This window comes from Corvus moneduloides, chromosome 1 (genome assembly GCF_009650955.1).
Source record: "Corvus moneduloides isolate bCorMon1 chromosome 1, bCorMon1.pri, whole genome shotgun sequence".
In the NCBI taxonomy this organism is placed as follows: Eukaryota; Metazoa; Chordata; class Aves; order Passeriformes; family Corvidae; genus Corvus; species Corvus moneduloides.
Window position 1 is genome coordinate 129452065 of NC_045476.1, and position 18657 is coordinate 129470721.

The 18657-nt window shown below is 40.2% G+C and overlaps 1 protein-coding gene across 16 annotated transcripts in view; it reads left to right on the forward strand.

The window, feature by feature from the left end:
- Positions 1–18657, forward strand: part of SULF1 (sulfatase 1) — a 124759-nt gene that overhangs the window by 55854 nt on the left and 50248 nt on the right. For 6 of the 16 annotated variants that reach the window (XM_032127193.1, XM_032127259.1, XM_032127183.1 and 3 more), the window contains 5 exons: positions 318–406; positions 3395–3570; positions 4777–4836; positions 5153–5387; positions 10759–10998. In XM_032127193.1, the coding sequence (XP_031983084.1) occupies positions 5216–5387; positions 10759–10998 (412 nt within the window). In that variant the 5' untranslated portion in view covers positions 318–406; positions 3395–3570; positions 4777–4836; positions 5153–5215. Of the gene's footprint in view, positions 1–317; positions 407–3394; positions 3571–3936; positions 4215–4269; positions 4293–4357; positions 4432–4776; positions 4846–4874; positions 5058–5152; positions 5388–10758; positions 10999–18657 lie in introns of those variants that run through there. The other 10 variants (XM_032127199.1, XM_032127234.1, XM_032127226.1 and 7 more) reach the window with 9 other exon arrangements.

Consider the following 18657-nt stretch of genomic DNA (forward strand, 5'->3'; position numbering starts at 1 on the left):
CTGCAACATTGCCAGGTGGACACATTTCAATTTAAAGCATAGAACTTAAAATGGTAGGTGTAAACCCTGAATCTGGCATTTGTAGGGTCATGGGTGGATGAAGACATCTCCAATTTACATGATGTTACTGACAGTGATTTCTGGCACTACAGGCGGACTGGCAGGTTTTTGAAATTATGCTGAGCAGGTGCCCAGCAATGTGACCAACCCCCAAGGTCATATTGGAAATTACAAAACACTGACAATAGCAGAATCCCAACTCTGAATTAAGAGACTTTTTCTAGTTGTCCTTTGCCTTTGTCTTTTTCTTTTGACAGTCTGATTTTAAGGGAGCAGAGAAGACTGGGATCATAGTCCTGTAAGAAAAGCTCATTAAAGCCAAAACTGTCGAGTCAGCAGGTCAGAGGTAAGATACATAGGAAGATGCTCTTCTGCTTGAGATGAAGAAAGAAAGCTCATTTTCTTGTAGTGATTGATATCTGAGGACTTGTTTCTTTGACAGGTTTTATCCATTTATTTATCAGAGAAGCCTATAAGAAAAAATTATCTGAGATTTTTTTTGGCATAAAGGAAATGACACATAAAGGAAACACTTGCCTTCTAGTTCTTTTCCATGCATTTGATGTATTTTTGTGCAAGTTCCTTGCACTTGTCATAGAGTCTAAAAATGTTCTAAGTTGCAAAACATTTGTTTGTGGACTGTGTCTTAATTATATACAACTGTCAATTTATGGGGGCAGGGAAATCTAACTACAGAGATAAAATCTGTAGGATACTGGATAGTAAGGAGGAACACAACGCAAATAGGTGCTGCATTAGAAGTTTATTGATTTAGGAACCCTATGATACCTTACATTCTCAATTCACTGGGCATATGTATTACTAATATCTGGGGAACAGAAACCAGAATTCTCATTCTCATGTTCGCTGATGAGACAAAACTGGGGGTAGTGACTGATACACCTGAGGGCTGTGCTGCCATGGCAGGAGGTTTGGACTAGATGATCTCCAGAGTTCCCTTCTAACCCTAATGATTCCAAGATTCCTAAGCTCCACAATTACAGTCCACATTATTACTAGTTATTGTTATTATTACCACTGTTTCATTTATTGTCTGATCCACTTTTTTTTCAAAGGAAAGGCCACTAGGACAGTGGGCCTTTACCTATGACTTTGATAATATAATGCCTCAATGTTATCTCAAAAGAAAACACTAATGCCATAGTGCAGAAAAGACAAAGTTGTTTGCCTTTTGTTACCTCTTGGTCATGAATTACTGATGTGGGGCATTGCATAGCACATGGTACTGGAGACGGACACATGTCCAGTATCAATACTTACTATCCCCACACTTGATGTCAGATTTACAAACAGGAAGTGTGTTCATGTAAGCCAGATTCCCTGTGCAAGGATATGTGGAAGCCACATTTGAAGAATATTAAATAGGAATAAGTTCATATATACTTAAAACTTATAATGGAGTATTCATGTGGAGACTCAGTGCCCTGTTTCATAAATGAAGTACATGGCTTGGACAGATTTTTATTGGCCAAACACAAAATGGCATTTTAAGTGAACCGAGTGAAAATGTGGACATGAGAACCAAGTGGCAAATCTTTTTTGAGTACTGGCTGTCTTTTTTTGTGTTCCAAACTAAGTGCTTTCAGTCAATGCCCTGAAAAATCTTGAACAGTTCTGTATCAAAATGAGTAACGAAACTACAGAGTTCCAAAAGGTACTGTTATGCCTTTTGCTTTTCATCTAAGTCGCGGAAAGATACTCTCTTAAGAGATCTAGAATAAAATCCTCATAGTTTTTTATGCCACACCACACAAAGTGGCACTGTAGCCTTTCTTTGCAGTGCCCTACCAGTGTAATTCAAGTTTCATGAGTAAATAATTCTCCATGCCAATAAGTCCCTGAACTGCATGTTACAATACTAGCTGCATAGAAACAAGTTTTCAGGTTTTATCCCTTAAAAGGTGATTGCAAACTATGAATTTCTGCTCCTGTGGGGAAAAAATAGTTTCTTTGGATTTCTCTGGTTTCATTTATTTACTGACTACAATTTGGTTATCCTAGGTATCTTCTATAAAAGAAATTTACCCTAAAATTCCCACATAGAAGTTAGATCAGCACTTGTTTATTTGGCTAGGAAAAAAGCATTTTGTAGTACCGTCTTGATTTCTTAACACTGCCAAAAAAAAATTTCAGTTTCCTTCCCCATGTAGCTTCAAAAAGGTCTTTTTTAGAATTCCTCCTATTTTTGTCTGTTTCTCAAGACAAATTGGAGTATCTTCAGGGGCACTTACATGCTACCAGCCAGTATCCAATACAAACATTGCAGCCTTGTCTTCCCTATCAAGCCTGTATTTTGACAGTTTTCTTTACTTTATTTCCTTCTAGGACTGGGAAATAGGCTGTAAAAGGACAAGTTGTCAAAGATCACCTTTTAATAAAGATTTGCCATATGCAAAACTGAAATATGAGCAACAAAGCATGGCATTACTGTGCTCTTGTATAAGAACTACTCAGTGAAACTTGGATAATTAATTTTATATGCATAGATCTGTCCTGATATTTTCCTTTATCCATCCAGGAGAAAAAAGTTAGAGCTGGAAGAGAAACTTTCATACTCTTATTTCTAGAAACACCTGCCTAAGGTGCCATGAACATGCTAGAGAAAAGGTCTTTATTAAAACTAACTAATACAGACCAGACAGGTTGAAATGAGGAATATTTGTTAATGTCCATTTGGACCAGTGTAAATTTTATTAGCTCTGAGGTGTAATTGTCAGGAACTTGCAGTTTCGTACGGTGGGGGATTATTCAAACACGTCGGTGCCAATGTTTGCTCAGCGCAGTCAGGATGACTGCACTTTCTGGGTCAACATTGTCTGAAAAAGTTTGCTGTACAGCTGAGGTAAGAAACTAAACATTGAGTCTCACTTCACATAGCCTTTCGTGCTTTGTGATCTGAGTCAAAGTTTCGCTATTTAAAGATCAGACATCTAGAGACATTGTATTTCTGCTTTTGCACCAAGAGCATGTATCTGGTGTCTGTCAGAAGAAAGCTGACTTCACTGGTAACCCTGGTCTTCAGGACTCTTGTCAGCTTTTACACGATTTAAGAACATATGCATGGAAATGGAACTATTTTTAAAAGTCCATCCAGACTAATTACAGACTTCCAGTTACTTATCTGAATGTTGTGTAATCACTGAAATAGCATTTGCTGTTCGATGGCGATCCCGTGTATTGACTTTGCAGTGCTGTAATGTTAGTGGAAGGCTGGAGTGTTGGTTGGTGCAGAGACAATGAAAGAAGATTTCTCTGCCACAGACACTTGGATTTTCCTTTTAGAGACATTCACACTCTTCTGGTGTAATTACAGCCTGCCAGAGTGAGGAGCATGAAACTGTTTAGCTTGCGAAGCTTAAAATAAAAGGTGTATGTGGAAACAAGAACACGATCCTTTTTCTAGCAGTCCAGCACCAAGTCCTATCCCCTCCCTCTGCCGTGGCTTCTTCCCCTGCAATTCAGAGCATCTCCCTATTAATGCATTTTTAGGTGAGTGATTGGGGGACCCTTTTGTCTTCTGTGTTTCTCTCATTATTTCTGTTTCTTAATCTGTTTGTGGCTCATGTTGCATGTCTGAAGTCTCAGGTGTGGGTGCACAGATCTTGTGATTTATGCTCCAGTCTAATTATATAAGGCGCACCCCAGTTCCCATGCAGTCTTCCCCTTGGGCAGACTTCTTGATTGTTCTTGGGCTTGGGTGGTTTTGTGAGGTTTTTTTTAATTGACCGATATCACCGTGCCTTTATCCACAGTCCCAGAATAAAAACAGAAGAAACGTATGTGGCAGGTCAGTACCCTGGAGGGAACAGGCATGACTCCGTGGTTTCTTTCCCACCCCCTTCCTTTTTGCCCCCAGATATTCCCTCCCTTCCCTTGTGTTACAGACGGGTTTTGCAGAGCTTCAGTCAGTAATGCCAAAAATGTTAAAGTGTAAGTGGCTACCCCTTCCTCTCCAGACCAATCAGTCATTTTCAGTCACAGGTTTCAATCTGCTGCAGCAAAGCCAAGCCTCTGTGCTTGCAGCAGGTCTTACAAAAGCAAGGCTGTGTGACTGACAGGCACAGAGAGAGGGTTCTGCTAACGCACTGAGACGAGTCTGGAAGCGGAGTATCAAGGACGAGGCTGTGGCAGAGGTACTGTGCATTATGGATGAGGCGCTCAGCTCTGTCGTTGATTGATTGAGAGATGGTTGTGCTCTTTCACAATGCTGGGTAAGATCATATGGACTGTCATTTAATATGAGCTTTCTTGTCAGTGGGAAGATGACTTTTCACACAGTGACCCCATGCAGATTGCAAATGACAGCCATGCTCTCTCCTCTGCTTTTTAAGGGTTTAGTCTCTCATGCAGGTGAGTTAACCTAAAACAGCGTTAGTGCTTGCCAGGTGTCATACGCTGGAATTAATGCTTATTCTCAGAATCTCACTGTAAATCTGACTATAAATATTGGAAAAGCACCTGTGTCTGATGATGTGAGATACATGTCCTTTATCTCTAGAAGCCAAGGTGCCATCCAACCCCTGCGTAGGTATGGTATTAAATTCAGTAGGGGAGCCATGGGGAATGCAATTTTTTTCTACGCTTTTCTTTCAGGACAGAGAAAGAAGCTGTAACAAACAGTTCTGGAGACTTTGAAGCACAGCCACAGTACTGAGGTCTCTGATTGACAAGGCTTCTGCTTTCTCCTTCTCACAGGGCTCCTCCTACAGATGTTCTGAATGCGTCTGCATCCCGGCAATTTTTTACTGCGCCCAGGTACTGAATGTAAGGAACCAAGGTGCATAGAAAGAAGTGTGGGGTGTAGGAGAAGGAGCACTGTGAGGAGTATACCAGAAGTCATGTCTATACAAAATGAAAGCATGACTTCAAACAAAAATTATTTGAGAGAGCATAGCTGCAGAATGACCGAGTTTATTCTTAGAAAATGATAGAATAAAGCTCTCATTCAACAATATGGCTTATAATCATGTTAAATGGTATGTGTCAGGCTTGACTTCCCTAAGTGTCATCATTTCAGTGTATGACTGGAAGTTTATCTATTGCTTGAACAGAATCTCTTTCCTCCCTACAGGTCTTGAAAACTAGAGTTCAGGAACTTCTGGATCAGCCTTTTCATTGAAATACTGGAACTGCTATGAAGCCTTCTTGGTTTGCAGTCATCTTGGCAGTGCTCAGTACTGAATTGCTAACAAGTCACTGTTCCACCATCAAGTCCCCGAGGTTCAGAGGACGTGTGCAGCAGGAGCGAAAAAATATCAGACCAAATATCATCCTTGTACTCACAGATGATCAAGATGTGGAGCTAGGTGAGAAATAATTGTTTGCTACTACATTTGGTCATGTGTCTTTCAGTAGTTTATGTCAAGCAGAAAGAACTTTAAATTCAGAGAAGGTGCTGGTCCTGGAACAGTACCAGAATGTGGGACAAGTTTGGAAAGTGAGTTAACAAATATTATTGAATAGCATTCATTGCACTTAATTATAGACTTTAGGAAATATAGGCTTATCAAAATCCACCATGGGAGGCTTTAATCAACACAACAGAAAGATTTAATAATGCGTGCAAGGACATACAGATAAAAAACTTGTATCAAAAGCCTTTTCTCACTCTATGACTTTTTGTAGCATTTAAAAATTTGTGCCTTATGAGGCCAGCCTTTCCCTCAGTGCTGTATAGGTGTCTCTACATATTTGTCACAGGGATGTATGTCATCTGACATGTTTATGCACACAGAAAAACTGGTCTAGTTACAGGACTTAGTAACCTTAATATTTGTATGAATTACTGAAATGTTTAAAATCCATCTGCTTTAAAAACTATGCTATATGTATAAAAACATGGTAGTTTTGCTTTCATAAGTATACTAAATATCTGAGCACGTACCAGTCAGAAGTGATTTTCACATATTTTTCTTAGGGTGGAAAAAGTTAAAACACTTGGATGATGTTCCAGGAGGCCTTTGAATGTTTTCCATTAAGTAAGTTAGAAAGATATTAATGGTAGTTATGCATATAACTGATTTTTTGGTTCACTGCCCAAAACGAAAAATCAAGGAGAGAAAGAGGATCATTTTAGGTTACCCCCAAGCAAATATTTTGGGTTGTGAGATCAAAAAGGTGAAAAAATGGCAGATTAAGTTGAAATGAAATCTTGAATTCTTTGCTTTTTTTTTTAATGAGAGACATATTTTTAATAGAAGTATATAGACAAAATGCCATATGACATTGAAAAATAAAAATGTTTCATTCCAGAAAACTTCATTCTGTTCTAAAATCACATACTTTCAGACAGAAGATTTGTAGACAAAATACGGTCTGTATCTGCAAGCAATTCTTTGGTTGCTTGCGTTTTTGTATTTACCATGATGCAATAATAATTTCATAGTCCTTCAGGGTTCTGAGAAAATAATTAATAAGCTATATTTCGTGACTGTGGGTTGGTGCTTTTATGCAGCAGAGCTCCAAACACAGTCCTTTAGATCGGAACGATTCTTATCTTTTTTATTTTTCATTCTTTCAAACCTCTGCTCTGTTTAGCCATGCTGCATAATGAATAGCTGTTCCCAGCTCTGGTTTTGGTCTAAAATACAGCTCTTACAATAGGAGTGCATTTCTTCTTGATAGAGTCGTTCTGAAAAATTTTGTTAAAAGGGTCAAGTCAAGTCTTCCTTTTTGTGATCTGAAAGAGCCTACTCTCTCCAGGGCACTGGGGAAGGTAGGTCAGCAGACACACATCTCTGAAAACAGTGTTACCAACTTGCTGCCTTCAGTCTTGCAAGAAGGTTTGCGAGTGGTGAAAAAGGAGGAAGGATGTGGCGAGTCACTTTGTTCATATTGTGGAGCTCTACTCTTTGAAAGCTGCTCTGAATGTTCACAGGGCACTCTGGCTCCTATTAGCAGGCAGCTGAGCAATAGCCTGGGTGTGTATGCATTCCCACTGCCTTGAATGAACACACAGGTTTCCCCTTTTCATAGATCATTTCACAGGAAACAGGATTCAGCCCCAAGATTTACTGTACTGCATTATTCACACTTCTGCTAATAAATCATTCTGCTTATTTGAAAAATAAAGCCAAACTGTTTTCCATGTGTGAATTTTCCTCTTGCTCTTCATTGATTCCTGAGGAAAGTCTTAAATTTCTCAAAGGTCAGTGGGAAGTAACACTTTCTGCCACAAACAGGATAAAACCTAGGGATTGGTATCCAAAAATCACAAGACTGAAAGTCGCTCAATATGGATTATTTGCTATTGTATTCCCAGCACGAACATTTCTAAAAGCTATTCTAAATGAATGCTTTAACATAAAAGCACATAAGGTACATTATAGACTTCAATCAGGAAGGATTTGTCTCCAGAGCATGTATAAGCATTGAACCAAAATATTCATCTGCCTGAGTGCAAATGATATACAGAGGAGTTATCCAAAGTAAAATTTGCAAGGGACAGGGAGTTTGCATTTAGTTAGTGCTCAGACCATAGGAGTATGCACATCTTCCTATTGATCTGCACCATCCCCCTGACTTTTGCATTCTGAGTGCAGAGAAATTCAGCGGAGTTGCTGTCTCATTCACCTTATTAGATAAAACTAACAAATTGCTCCACAACTCCAGTCACTTCCTGTCTGTGCAAGGAGGAAGGATATTATAGATCAGCTGGTGGATTGCAAATTAAGCTGTGTGAAGCAGCCTGGCCCACAGTTCTTGAAGAAACTCAGCAAATACTTGATCTCAAAAGCTGGGAAATTACTTCTTGAATTGTGCCACTGTGCACTTTCTTTCCCCTACCAAGATCCTGAAGGTAGAGGACTCACTGCCCAACAGAGGCCAGTGTCATCTTGCTCAAGGCAAAGTACCAGCTCCCCTCCTGGAGACAGCATGCTGTGGCTCTTCAGGGCTCCCACTGGGGTCAGGCCTGTATTCTCTTCAGTCCATTATTTTGCTTGCTTTTTGGTCTCTTCCACTGTCCTCCCGATTCTCTATTATTTGCATGCATCAGTACCTCAAAATATGACACCCCAATCACTCTTATTGTCCTCACGGTAGAAAATATCTTGCATAATGTCAGAAAGGAGTAAAAACTAATGAATATGTTGGTAGTTCCAGTGTTTCTGACCCTTTTTTACAGCCTAATGCACCACCCAGTGAGATCTATGTAAACCATCCACTGAAGAGAACGCTGGGTGAAGAGATCACAGCATCATCTAGACACATCATATCAGGCATAATTTGCATGGTGTGCTTTCCATCTTCACTAAAACTAAAGCACTAAAAAACATAAGCTGAAAAAATGGGGATATGTGCTGAGAACTGAAAAAGTCCATTACCTTCCTGGCGACTTGCATACAACCCATATAAAGACAAAGTGGCTCCCAGCTATGCCTTTATAGAGATGCCCACCTGTGATGAAAATCCATAGCAACTTTAAGACTTGATATGAAACCTTGGTTGCCAAACATATTTCTTGAGGTATGATAATAGACTGAGAAGTGACACTGAATGTCTTGTCTGACAAAACTTACTAACTTCTGTGTCCAAAGTGGCCATTCCCTGTTATCTGGTTGCCCTCAGGTGCTCCCCAATCAGTCATGTAGAGCACGAGTGTCCTGCTGACAGACAGCGCCTGAGTACATGTGCCCTGAAGACTGCAGGCCAGATGGTAAAAAATACAAGCTGTGAGGAGAACTACAGACAGCAAAGGATTATAACTTATATCAGCAAGTTTTATCTCCTGCTTGTGTTTTGTTTTCCAAATGAGGAAGTCTCACCTGCTTTGAAGTGCCTATTCCAGAATTTCCAGAGGGGCTTAATCTATTATCAGTGTCAGTAAGTGCATACCTAGAGGGAAAACTTAGTCATAAACAGCAGGTTTGCTAGAGCAGAGGGCTGACCAGCTGGAGGAATGAGGAAGCACTCTAACAGCTACTCATTTATAATACTTGGAGGCAGGAAGGTGCAGATCAGCTCTGCTGCAGTTTCTGTGCATTAGGCTACCTGAATAGCCCACTTTCTATCTGAGCACCTCAGCACACGTTACAGCTGAGTTCTCAGGAATAAACTGTGACTTTTCAAAAATAGAAGAGCTCTGGTGAAAACAAAACAAAACCTAAAAAGTCAGCCTGGGGTCCAACATAAAGGCATGTAGAAGGAGGATGATCTCTGATTTGTCTTTTACTTAACAATTGAGTGAAATGCTCCTACTCATGCAAATGGAGACCTTTTGTGTTCAGGTACCTCTCAGTTACTCTTCTACTTTTCTATATCCCTAAGCACAAGGGGTTCAGGAAAGCACAGCAGCAGATGTTCATTTAGAAAATAAGGACTATAAAGACAAAGAGTCTAAAGTGATGATGATTTTCATACACAGTATTAAATGTATCTTTAAAGACAGAGACCCTGACATTTTAAATGAAATGCTGAAGACCCTACGGCCTCTTCCCTTTTTTTAACAATTTTTTTTTATCCAAAAGACTTCATATTCAACACTTACTCCATAGCCCAAAACCAAGACAGAGCATGCTTAACTTTAGCTAGTAAGATAATTTGTGAGATTTTATGGCTATAACCTAAAGTTGAGTCTCCTTGGGAGTTCTGTGGTTTTACGGGCAGGTTTGCAATTGCTTTAGAACTTTTTAAAATTTGATTTTCAAGCAACATAAACAAAACCATCAAGAAAAATTCTTGTATCAGTGGAATCAACAGATTTAAATGTAAAATAAGGACAGTCAACTATGCAAAAACCAAAGAAAAAAAAAAAGAAAAAATTCCAGAAACCTCTTTTTAACACCAAAATTGTGCAAGTACTACAATTCACAAACTTGTTTCCTGGGCTCATACTGACATATCCACAGTTCACCCTCACCCTTCAATCTCTGCTCTGTTGAATAACATAAAGAACAAACTTTGACAGCTGTCAGCAAATACTGACAGACTCTATCCAGGGCTGCTCAGCCTTTCTGCAATCAGAAATCTGCAAGCCCTGCCTCTCTCACCTTGCAGTTCATGAAGATGATTTGAAGGATGCAAAAAATGTCTTTGTTCTTTAAACATCATCAATGCAATTTCTTGAAAAAGGTGCTGCATTTTACCTTTTTTTTCCATACTTTTTTAGCCCCGAAAACTGATTTTGAGCACAGTGCTTTAGCTTCAGAACCAGACATGCTGATCTTGTGTCCACAGAAACTTTCCTTTAGAAGAATTGCTACTGAATTCTCTCATTCCTTTCTCCATCTCTCTCCCTCCTTTACTCCCTTCCTCTCTCTATTTTTCTCTTTCTTCTGTCATCTGATAAAACAGAAAGAGTATTAGCATTTTCATTGGTAATCTCAGCATGCTACATATTTTAGTGGCATATTGACTAATAATTCAGTCTGTGTAACATACTGCTTTTCTACAGCTGCATTTGAAGAACTATTGATCTGTGAATTTGATACAGCTTGGACACTATTTCTAGATTAGCCCATATTTTAACTTTATTTTGAAGTCTGAGAACAAAAAAGAATTCAGTCTTTCTGGAATCCTGAAAAATATTTTTATTGGTATAATAAAAATGTGATCTTTTGCCTAAAATTATGAAAGCTGCAGAGTGAAGCACACTGATGTTCAGACACAGCATAATAACAGCCAATATATTCAAACTATTTTTTGCAGCACAGTGATGATCAGTACCTCTTATTATAGGGTCCATGCAAGTGATGAATAAAACCAGGAGGATTATGGAGAATGGAGGGGCCTCTTTCATCAATGCCTTTGTAACCACCCCGATGTGCTGCCCATCGCGGTCCTCGATGCTGACTGGGAAGTATGTGCACAACCACAACATTTACACCAACAACGAAAACTGCTCTTCTCCCTCATGGCAGGCTACTCATGAGCCTCGTACCTTTGCTGTGTATCTCAATAACACTGGGTACAGAACAGGTAAGAGACAAAGCAACAGCAGTTCTTCGTTTAAAGTGAAGATGACATATTCAGCAATCGGTCTTAAATCACTGCCTAAAATGAAACTATTCTTGGTTGTGATAGAGTTTATTTCCTTCCTAGTAGATGCTATAGTATTGTGGTTTGGATTTAGCATGAGAATGATCTTGATAACACACGGAATTTTTAAGTTGTTGCTAAACAGTACATATATTAAGTCAAGAATTTTTAGTGTCTCATGCCCTGACAGCAAAAAGGCTGGAGAGGCACAAGGATTTGGGAGGGGTCATAGCTGATCCAAACCAGCCAATGGGATATTCCATCCCATACAGCATCATGCTCAGGACATAAACTGAGGGAAAGCTGGCTGGGGGGTGCTGCTTGGAAACTGGTTGGATATTGGTAAATGAGTGGTGAACAATTCTATTGAGCATTACTTGGGAGTTTGGGAGTTTTTTGTGGGGTTTATTTCTCTCTCTTTTTGTTGTCTCCCATTACTATTATTATTATTATTATTATTATTATTATTATATTTCATTTAAATTGCTAAGCTGTTCTTATCTCAGTCCGTGGATTTTACCTTCTTTCCTATTCTCCTCCCCATTCCACTGTGGCAGGAGGTGGGGAGTGAGAGAGCAACTGAGTGGTACTTAGTTGCTGGCTGGGGTTAAACCACAACAGGAGCAACTGTTGTCCCAAACTGGCTGTGCAGGGCAGAGGTTGAATGTCACGGAGAGGGAGGGTAGTACTGCCTGCTGCTCCACATCTGCAGTAACAGCCATGTAAAGAAACTCACTGGTAGTGAAGCAGCATATTTTCACATTTGGATGTCCCAGGTGGGAAATAAGCTGTTGGGCAGTTGCACCTACTGTGAAAGAGGTGCATTTTAGTGGCATTGTGGGTCTGAACTGGCAGTTCCAGACGTGATTATGGTCAGTATTACGGCCTGCTTGTGGACAGCTGCTAGCAGTTATGGAAGAAGATGTCAGGGCCAGGCTGGGAACTGGTGCCAAAGACCTCACAGGAGTGGAGGGACTGTCGTGGGAGCAAAACAAGGTGAATGGTATAATTTAAACTTTGCCATGGGGCGATATTTCATTTGCATTTTCTGAAAAGGAATAGAAACATGCCTTTAAGAAGGATTGTTCTTCTGTGCACCAATAAGATTTGATCATTTTCTTGTAAATTCCTGGTGGTTTTCCGTAGTCAGGAGATCCTTTTCCTGTCTACAAAGAACTCTTCTTATTCCTCTCGTCTGTGCTTCAGCTTGATGTAAAACCCAATTCATTTCTGTATCACCTATCCCCTAAGATTGAATCTGTAGACATGTTAGGCTCCAGCCTGACTTCCCCTTCGCAAGGTACTGGAGTTGTGCGAGGTCGTCAGAGTGCAATTTGTCCAGAAGTGTCGTTCAGCTACAAAGACTCCCCTTCACAGAGCAACGAGGCACAGATCTCCTGCCAGCTGCCTTCCTTACAATGTAACTGGCAGCAAAGAAACTTGTCTCTATCAGCAGTTTAGGCACAAGAAGGGATTGCTTTCAAAGCATAGAGCTGGCAAATGTCTCCATGCTGTCTGCTAGTCCTAAATCTCTTAAAGCTGCTACCTCCAATGCCTCAAGTTTATCTGCCTCTTTCTTCACCACACAGGCAGTTCACTCTTTTTTCTTCTGTCTCTCTGCATCTCTAGTTCTGGAGAGCTTCTGCTTCCTGTATTAAAAACAAAACTAGACAAATCTTTAACTTTTTTGGACCTGGTGTGGGCTCTGACATGAGCTGAATAGTACTTCAGTCTCTATTAAGTTGGTCTCAGTGAAGTTGCCATCTGAGTACAGCACTGCTAAGCCTGAGTAGGGGTCAGCATCAAGGTTTTGGAGGAGAAAAGGAAGGGAGAATTGACCATCACTGTTAGAAAAGGTGCTGAATTTGACCTAAAATGAGGTTTATCTCATGACTTACATGTCAGAAATCCTTTCTGCTTGATATATGGGTGCTTCATGTGGGACCTGGCTTTAGTGTTCTTAAAAAATTAGTATCTTATTGGTTTGTCATCTATGCTTTGCACAACTACATGCTTCACACAGAAACTGGACAGATTTGTCACTAGCCCTCTCTGCCCTTCTGGGGGTAAACACTACTTTGAGCATATCTGCTCCACTGCCTTGTTATTATGAAGGCATGTGGAGATGCTTACTAAATGCAGACTTGACCCTATTACATGGAAAGGAAAAAGGGGTCAAAAGGAAAGGAACAGGAAAAAAGTGCTTTTTCAAAGGCAGGCAGAGAGAACATCAGTCCTAAAACTGTCAGGATAGGTGAGTTTTTACAAAGGGCAGAAAAGAGTAAAAGAAAATGGAAACAAATGAAAGTACCTGCATGAATCTCCAATTCTGACTGAGGTACATTGTTCAATCCTGCAATACTATGGCTACAAAGATTGATCTTTTTACTCCTTGTAAGATGATCCTACCTTCTAATTTAGCCACAATTATTTTTTGAGGTGGTAGCTTAATTAACAGCAGATCTTATAATACATTTTTCAAGGATAGTGTTGCCTTATTAAAAAGTCACCCAAAGTCTGCTTGCCAAGCAATAATCTACACTTCACAGCTAGAAAGTTTAGTAAAATTATAGTGACTCAAAAATACCTGGGAGTCAAAAATAATTGGGAGCAAAAATGAGGGAACTGGGGATAGAGAGGTTGCAGATGTTATGGATACTTACCCTGTGAATTTCTACATGTTTCGACAGTAAATCAGTAGCCTCCTCATTGGGAAACTGAAACACAGAAAGAGAAGTGAAGGACTCAGGCCAGTCACAGTTTGGTGACAGTCCTGATAAGGCCCTTGACCAGAGAGCGCCCATCTGGATGAGACAATGTACAATATCTCCAACCTGGTACTCTGAAATTATGAGAATTTAACTCTCCCTTTTTGCATAGGATCAAATTATTATATGTCAGTGGAAATAAAGGGGTGGGAGAGTGTTTATATGATGTCCTCACTTCTGTTCTCTCCAAATCATTTTCAATATCTATGAAGCATCCATTGTCTAAACCTGCAGCAGCCTTAACTAAACCCTCTGTATTGCAATTAATCACATGTGGGCAGACTGTTATGAGGGGAGTTCTGCTGAAGCCACGAGGACTCCACACAAGCACAGCAGGCCCTTTAAAGAGAGGTCTGAAACGTGCTCTAATAAACTGTGGTTGTAATTAGAGCCCACTGGGAAAACCTGGCAAGGGACCGAATGGGTTCTTCTTTCTTTTTTCTGTTTTATTCTTCTACTCTGATATGACCTAAGGGTGATGTTGCATTTCATGGAAACATCCCTTTTTGAAGATTGTATGTCAATGCTAAATCATAGGCAGAGACTGTGCTGGACTCTAGCAGGGCAGGCAACATTCAGAAACCATACTGAGCAGTAGCAGGGCAGAAAATATTCAGAAATAACACTGCCAAACCAAAATCACTTTTCCTTCTAATTATAATTTTCCAAAGCTATTAAGGATGTTTCAATGTTTACAGTTTCCCTTATTCACAAGCTGTATGTTAATGCAGCAATGAACCAACTGCAAAGCTTCTTGATTGTTCACAAAATTGGTAATATTAAATAAAAATTTATAGGACATAGCAGGGAAGGTACACAGTAAATAGGTAGAAAGAGAAAACAAAGCAGCTATGGAGAGTTTCAGAGATGACGTTTGTTTTAATTACATAGGATCCAGGCATTCATACTAGAGAGGAAAAAGGGTCTCTTACTTCCAAATTTTGTGGAAATTGTGAGAAAAGCTTGAGAAGTTTTCTTTGATCTCATAGTTTTTAACATCACCAGATATTCCTTCAGCTATTTAGATTTAGAAGTTTAATTCATAAATTTATTAACTTCAGGAGTTAGAGATTTTGTTTGGTGCTTTCCAAAGTATTGGCAGGTCATTTGCTGTTCTTTCAGTCTCATAATTTCTTTACCTTCTACTGCTCTGTCCCAGTCCTACAGCACATAGTCTTGCCTCTCAGATGTGCCCTTTGCCGTTGCTGGTTGCCTTTGCCATTCACCTACACAAAGACAAAAGAAAACCCCAGAAGTGCAACCTTGGCATCCTTAATAGAAAAGGGGAATTGTGCTGCATCTTAATAATTGAGCAGCATCCAAGCATAATCTTGGTATTTTAGAAGAGAAAGCCATCACATGAGAGCAGCCAACATCCAGAAGATATAAAAAAGATAAACATTTTCTTTTTAAATAATGGATCATACTTTGCCTTCTGCAGGGTTTTACATTTTTGCCAGCTGAAGTTTCATCCCTTTGCAAATATGAAAACAAGTACAAGCTTAAAATTCTTGCCCTGACTTAACACACCTACATATTCTAAACCCTCTCTGCTTAATGTTACTTTGTAGAACTACTACTCTCTAATCCTCACTCCTCTTAGCCCCGCACAGCCAGTGTAACTGTGCAGGTGAGAGAATGAGAGCTGGACTCTTCCTTGGCTCAGCAGCTGCTCACAGCCTCACAGCACAATGCCAAACACAGGACCAGTCTCTCCCTTCATGGAATCCCACCCGAAAGAACAGGGATCACCAGATTAGGCAATTGTTTGCTTGCACTTTTTAGAACTGTCTTTGGGAAGATGATTTCCCAGTATTTTATTTCTTGCTCAGATGTATCAACTGACTAGAATAACATTCAAGATTCATGCATGCAAGTGTTCTGATGTCATTTGTGGGACAAAAATGGTAACATAGCAAAGTTAATCAACTCAAATGTTAATTCCTAAATGGCTTCATTTGTGAAACTCCAGGCTCAAGAAGTGACACCAAGATGCCCCTATCTGGTGTGTTTTGACATTAGTCACAGACTTCTGTGCAGTGATGAACAGAAATGGTCACTTGGTTGACAACTGGGTAATGTGTTCAACAGCACACGTCAGTGTGTCCATTGACATCTGTCACTTATGGGTACGTTTCTTAGTGTAGTGAACAAAGAACTCATAAAACACTGAGATGACAGGAAGCTGAAAGCTAAGGAGTATTTAAACTGTGCACCATTCCCCTCTGACACACAGGGACATGTTAATCTTTCATAAAGCGAGCAAAAGCTATGTCTCCTGAAGGTGTGGGCAGACAATCAGTTTCCTCTAGAGGTAAAGCCAGTGTGTTTCCTGTTCACAGCGTTGCAGTACAAATCACTGCCAGCACATGCTATTTTTAATCTGCATCATTTCAGTGACCTAATTTGTATCCTGTCTCATGCACCCTTTCAAAGCAGAGAGAGTGGCACAATATGATACAGGGCTGGGAATGAGTGAGCAGAGAATGAGTCCTGGTTTTCAGATTATTTCTAAAGTGAAAATAGAGAGAGAGAACTCTGAGTTTTCAGATTCTTTCTTAATTGGTGTGAAATATTCTGGGAAGCATCAAACATAATTTAATCTGTAAATATTTTAAATAATTTTTAAAAGTCTCACTTTTCAGAATAATTTGAACTTTCTGACAATGAAAAAAATGTATAAATGAAAGTGAAATATGCTGAATGTATGCACATAGTCCACAAAAAGTAAAATGTAGAAGAGGAAAAAGGCCAAAAGGATAACATGCAGGATTTTCTAGTTCTATGGCATCATGTGAAGTGAAACATTTTGGTTTCTGTCCAGGACTTCATCAAAAACCACAGCATATCTGCCTACTTATGCTTAAAGCAGAATTCTATGCTATTAAATATCACACAGAAAACCATACACTAAAAGACTTTTAGCAAGTTTATGTATTCGAGTGCTTCATTTAGGAAAATCTGGGTAGAACATTGTCTATGCAACCGTTTCATCTCTTGTTCACATGGCTAAATTATAGTCTTTAACTACATAACAACATACCACTTTATGGAGGGTGAAATTTCCTCAGTTTGAAAAGATAGACCAGTTCTATCCAAAGACAGTGCTGGCTTCCAGATCAGCAAGGCTGGGGGGGTCTCATATCCCATCGGCACACTCCACTGCTCACTTGCTGAGAAACCAAGCAAAGTGGGGTTTTATCACATGCATGGGGCTGGGCACACTGCTATAGGTTTTCAGATGTCTTATGAAAGGCAGGTACCAGTGAGATTCAGGAGTCCTTTCAGACATTGTTGGGTCCTCCACTCTGACCAAAAGCACTTCTGACTCCCTTACTCCTACCCCATTAGGCAGTGCACTGTCCACTCCTCAGTTTTCTCATCCCAGTTTTCTGGCCCTGCAAGACCTCACTTTGGCCTGTGCTCTAAGCCTTGTTCCCCTGCTTGTCTGTCCTCAAGTCATTCCCTTTCTCCCTCTCGCCCTCCCTCCTCTCTCAGGTCCAGTCAGTTCTTGACAGACATGTCCTGTTCCCACTGCTTACCATTAGCGATCTCTTTTTCCAGCCTGATCAGCAGATCTGCTTCTCCCACCCCCCTTGTCAATCAGCTTCTTTCTCCTTTCTGCACTCATTGTCCCATTTCTTGGTTGACATTGCCAGTCCTGGGCCCCCAAGCCCCCACTGCTTCTCCCCCCCCCTTAGCTTCTTTGCTGGATTTCCTGCTGTTCCCCAGACTGCTTGTCCTTATCGGGTCACCTCCTGCCCTCTGCATTTCAGTCAACTTTCTCCCACCTACTGACACCACTCACAGGTGGACAGGGAATAAATGTCCTGAGGTGTCCAGATCTCTAGCACATGAAAATTGCACGGTTTTTTCAAAGGATTCTAATAGATGCCTCCTTGACAGGAAGTCCATCATGCCTTTGACAGAGTTCCTGCTCTCAGTGCAGAGCATGGAAGTGCTATCAAATGAAATCTCACATAATTTTTTTCAGATGTTAAGCATAATTCCTTTTCCATTACTGTGGTTCTCAAAGATGGCTACTGTTTGGGCTAAAAAGTTTCAAAAATTCAGCCTGAGGCAGACATCCAGTGTGGAAAATTTAAATCCAAGTATAAGAGAGTTATAAGCAGCTGAAAACAGGATCTTATAATGAGAAGTGTCAGACAACATCAATGTTGGAAAGTGCTACCAGCTTGGCCCATAATACAGGCTTTGTTAAAGACATCACCCAGGCTAACAATTGCTATATCAAGTTATAGGCTAATGCCTTTTGCAACTGCTGAGTTATAAAATCTTTAATGATCTTTTTGGTTGCAATGGTAAACCTGGCAGCGACTGGGAAAGACCCACAAAGCTGGAGAAAATGTAGAAAACCTGAGGTTTTCTACTGTGTTTAAGTTACAAGACTGGGAGCTGTGAAATCTGAATTATATTCTTGGCAATGTCACAGGCTTCCTGCGTGACTTAGGTCTAGCTCAAGGTTAACCTCCTGGTGCCTCAGTTTCCTCACCATATTTTTTGGGACAATGCTTATTTAATTTCCTAGGCGTGCTGGCATACTGAGCTGGCTTTCTACACTGCAATGCTGTGATACACTAATCCTCTGCAATTTTTCAACAGAAGGGAAAAATCAAACTTCTCGGGTTTGAATCTATGGCTTGCGTAATGGGAAGAAAGCGAGGAGGAATTGACTGGAATGATTCAGAAGCTCAAGTTATGTTGGGTTCTGTCCACAGAAGTATAGAATCACTGTGTTTGAGTCCTGAAATGTCATATAAACAGTGCTTTGCAACTCCTGTAAATGGTTTCCTGACTTTGTTAAAGGAAG